General features: G+C 35.5%; 1 protein-coding gene across 1 annotated transcript; it reads right to left on the bottom strand.

Moving 5' to 3' along the window:
* Positions 1–883: 883 nt before the first annotated feature.
* On the bottom strand, positions 884–1,957 carry LOC110713422 (basic-leucine zipper transcription factor A-like). Its single transcript, XM_021891874.1, has 3 exons — positions 1,572–1,957; positions 1,226–1,442; positions 884–1,162 (listed from the first exon to the last, which is right to left on the bottom strand). The coding sequence occupies exons 1-3, from the start codon at positions 1,955–1,957 to the stop codon at positions 884–886; spliced, it is 882 nt and encodes a 293-aa protein (XP_021747566.1).
* Positions 1,958–2,493: the final 536 nt, after the last annotated feature.

The following is a 2,493-nucleotide window of genomic DNA, read 5'->3' as shown; positions in this document are numbered from 1 at the left end:
TTTCTTTCTCTTTTGTTTCTCTCTCTACAACTCTTGGTTTAATTCCATCCTTTATTTAATCTCTTTCCTTGATCATGTCTTGTTTAATTGCTTTGTTTAGTTTAGATTTAATTATGTGTGAGTAGTTTTCTTTCTAGGGTTTGTGGGGATCCATAAATAATATGAAGGGGTAATTTATTGTTGTTGATTGTCAATGCTTAATTAATTTCCTATTGATTGATTTAATGCTCTGTGACTAGATTAGGCCTGATCTTTTATGCATGAGTTTGACAATATTGATTCGGGATTCGATAGATGAGAATTGATGTTTAGGTCTAATTTCAATAGGCAGGTTAATTTATAAATGGTTAAGTCGAGATTCGAGAGATGAGATTTAATACCGGTAAATTAATTGTGTGATTGTAATACGTAGCGAAATCCCTTTATGATCTGACTAATGTATGCATTGATGATTGATTATTATGTTTTACCCTGGAATATTATTTATTGGTGAACCTATGCCCTAGGCCTTTTTATTCATTGTTTCTCCTCCTACTTTTATTCTTTCCCACTTTTACTCTTTGTAGTTTAGTTTCCCTTCAATAATAATAATTTTTTACTCTATAATCTAGATTATATTAATTAGTTAGGAATAAAAAGACTTGTTTCCCTGTGGATTCGACCCTACTTCCCTATCTATTTCAGTTAGTGGTTTTAGGAATTACTTTTGATTAGGGGATACGACTTTACCCTGTCATCAGGCCAACTCAAATTCTATAAGATCAAATGGAAAATCAGTCTCTCTAATCCTCAATGGTTATCCCTTATGTATCTTGGTGCACCTCACAACTTCACCAGTAGGCAAACTAATAGGCAAGTCAATCGGATTCGGTTCAACTAGTCCTTATTGTTTTACAACAGAACTATAAATAAAAGAATAGGTGGCTCCAGAATCAAATAAAGCTTTAATAGAAATAGAATGAACAGAAAAGTTACCAGTGACAACATCAGAAGACCTTTTAGCTTCCTTCTTGTTCATCACAGAAAAACGACCTGTAGTGACATTCTTTCCTTGATTCCCGGAGTTGTTGCCAACATTTCCGTTCTTTCCATTCCCATTATAACCATTCGAATTCTCTCCTTGATTGCTTGTTGGAGTAAACTTGTTCCCATTCCCTTGTTGCTTCAATTTGGAGAAACACTAAAACTTCCTATGGCCTTTCTTGTTACAGAACCTACACAGAACCAAGTTCCCATCATAATCTTTTCCAGGATGATCCTTGCCACATCTCTTGCAGTTGTAATGCCTTTCAGCTTGGCCATCAGGTCTAGAAGATCCTCCATTGTTTTGAACATTCCTATTCTGGAAATTTTCGTTCCTTGGCTTCTTAAAGTTACCTTGGTCACTCGAATTCCCAAAATCCTTACGCTTTTCTCCAACACTCCCACTCTCAAGTGCACTCCTGACATTCAAGATGTATAGGTGCGCTGCTCTCCCATACACCTTATCAAGAGTCTTAAAAGTCTTTCCAGCCAAGTCCTTTTGTAACTGCTTAGTCAAACCTTTCTCAAATCTTTGAGCTTTCAATTACTCAGTAGGCACAACTTCAGGAGTAAACCTTGACAAGTTCATAAACTTGTTATAGTACTCAGTAATCGACATATTGTTCATTTGCAGATTGATAAACTCTTGAGCCTTTTGTTTCCTTAAGAATGGTGGATAGAACTTCTCCCTAAGTTTGGTTTTGAAAGTCTCCCAACCAAAATTAGCCTCAGCACGAAGTACGTTTCCATTATCCCTCCACCAAATATCTGCCTCTTCCTTCAAATACATGGAAGCTTGATCCACTCTCATATTCACAGGACAATTCAAAGTAGTAAAGATATTATCGAACTCCCTAATCCAATTCTCCAGAAAAGTTGGGTCTACACCTCCCTCAAAGTATGGTGGTTGGACTTGTTCAAGCTTCTTAAACATCTACCAGCAGGATCAGGATTTTCATTGCGGTATTGGTTCAAGTTCTCAGCTAGGAGCCTAATAGCATCATCTAGAGCATCGTTGTTAGCCATCCTCCTTCTCTGCCTGGAAGTGTAACACACTCTTAGGCTGATATCGACACAAAAGAACTCTACTTACACAACACACCACATTCTGAAAATATATTAAGGTAGAAAGGTAGGAAAGGCCACACAATCGCCCCTAATAAGTCACTTTTAAAGGAAATGATTATTAAATTTTAATCATTCCTACGGATAAGAAAATAAATAAAATAATTCCCTTGATTAAATCCCTTCCAAAATCCAAGCATTAAGTAAATAATATAATTAAATAAACACATTATAATAATCACATAATTACATGCTTCACGTAAAGTTAATTTACACATATCATATAGCACAAATCATCACATATAGTTCCATGTTACGTGCTTTGAACCTTAAACATGATACTAGGTGATCACAATCAAGTAGCACCTTTAGATAAAACAAACACAATTAAATAACTTGCATAAT

This window comes from Chenopodium quinoa, unplaced genomic scaffold, assembly GCF_001683475.1.
Source record: "Chenopodium quinoa cultivar QQ74 unplaced genomic scaffold, ASM168347v1, whole genome shotgun sequence".
In the NCBI taxonomy this organism is placed as follows: Eukaryota; Viridiplantae; Streptophyta; class Magnoliopsida; order Caryophyllales; family Amaranthaceae; genus Chenopodium; species Chenopodium quinoa.
Note: the sequence above shows the minus strand (reverse complement) of the source record. Positions and strands in the feature narration are given on the sequence as shown.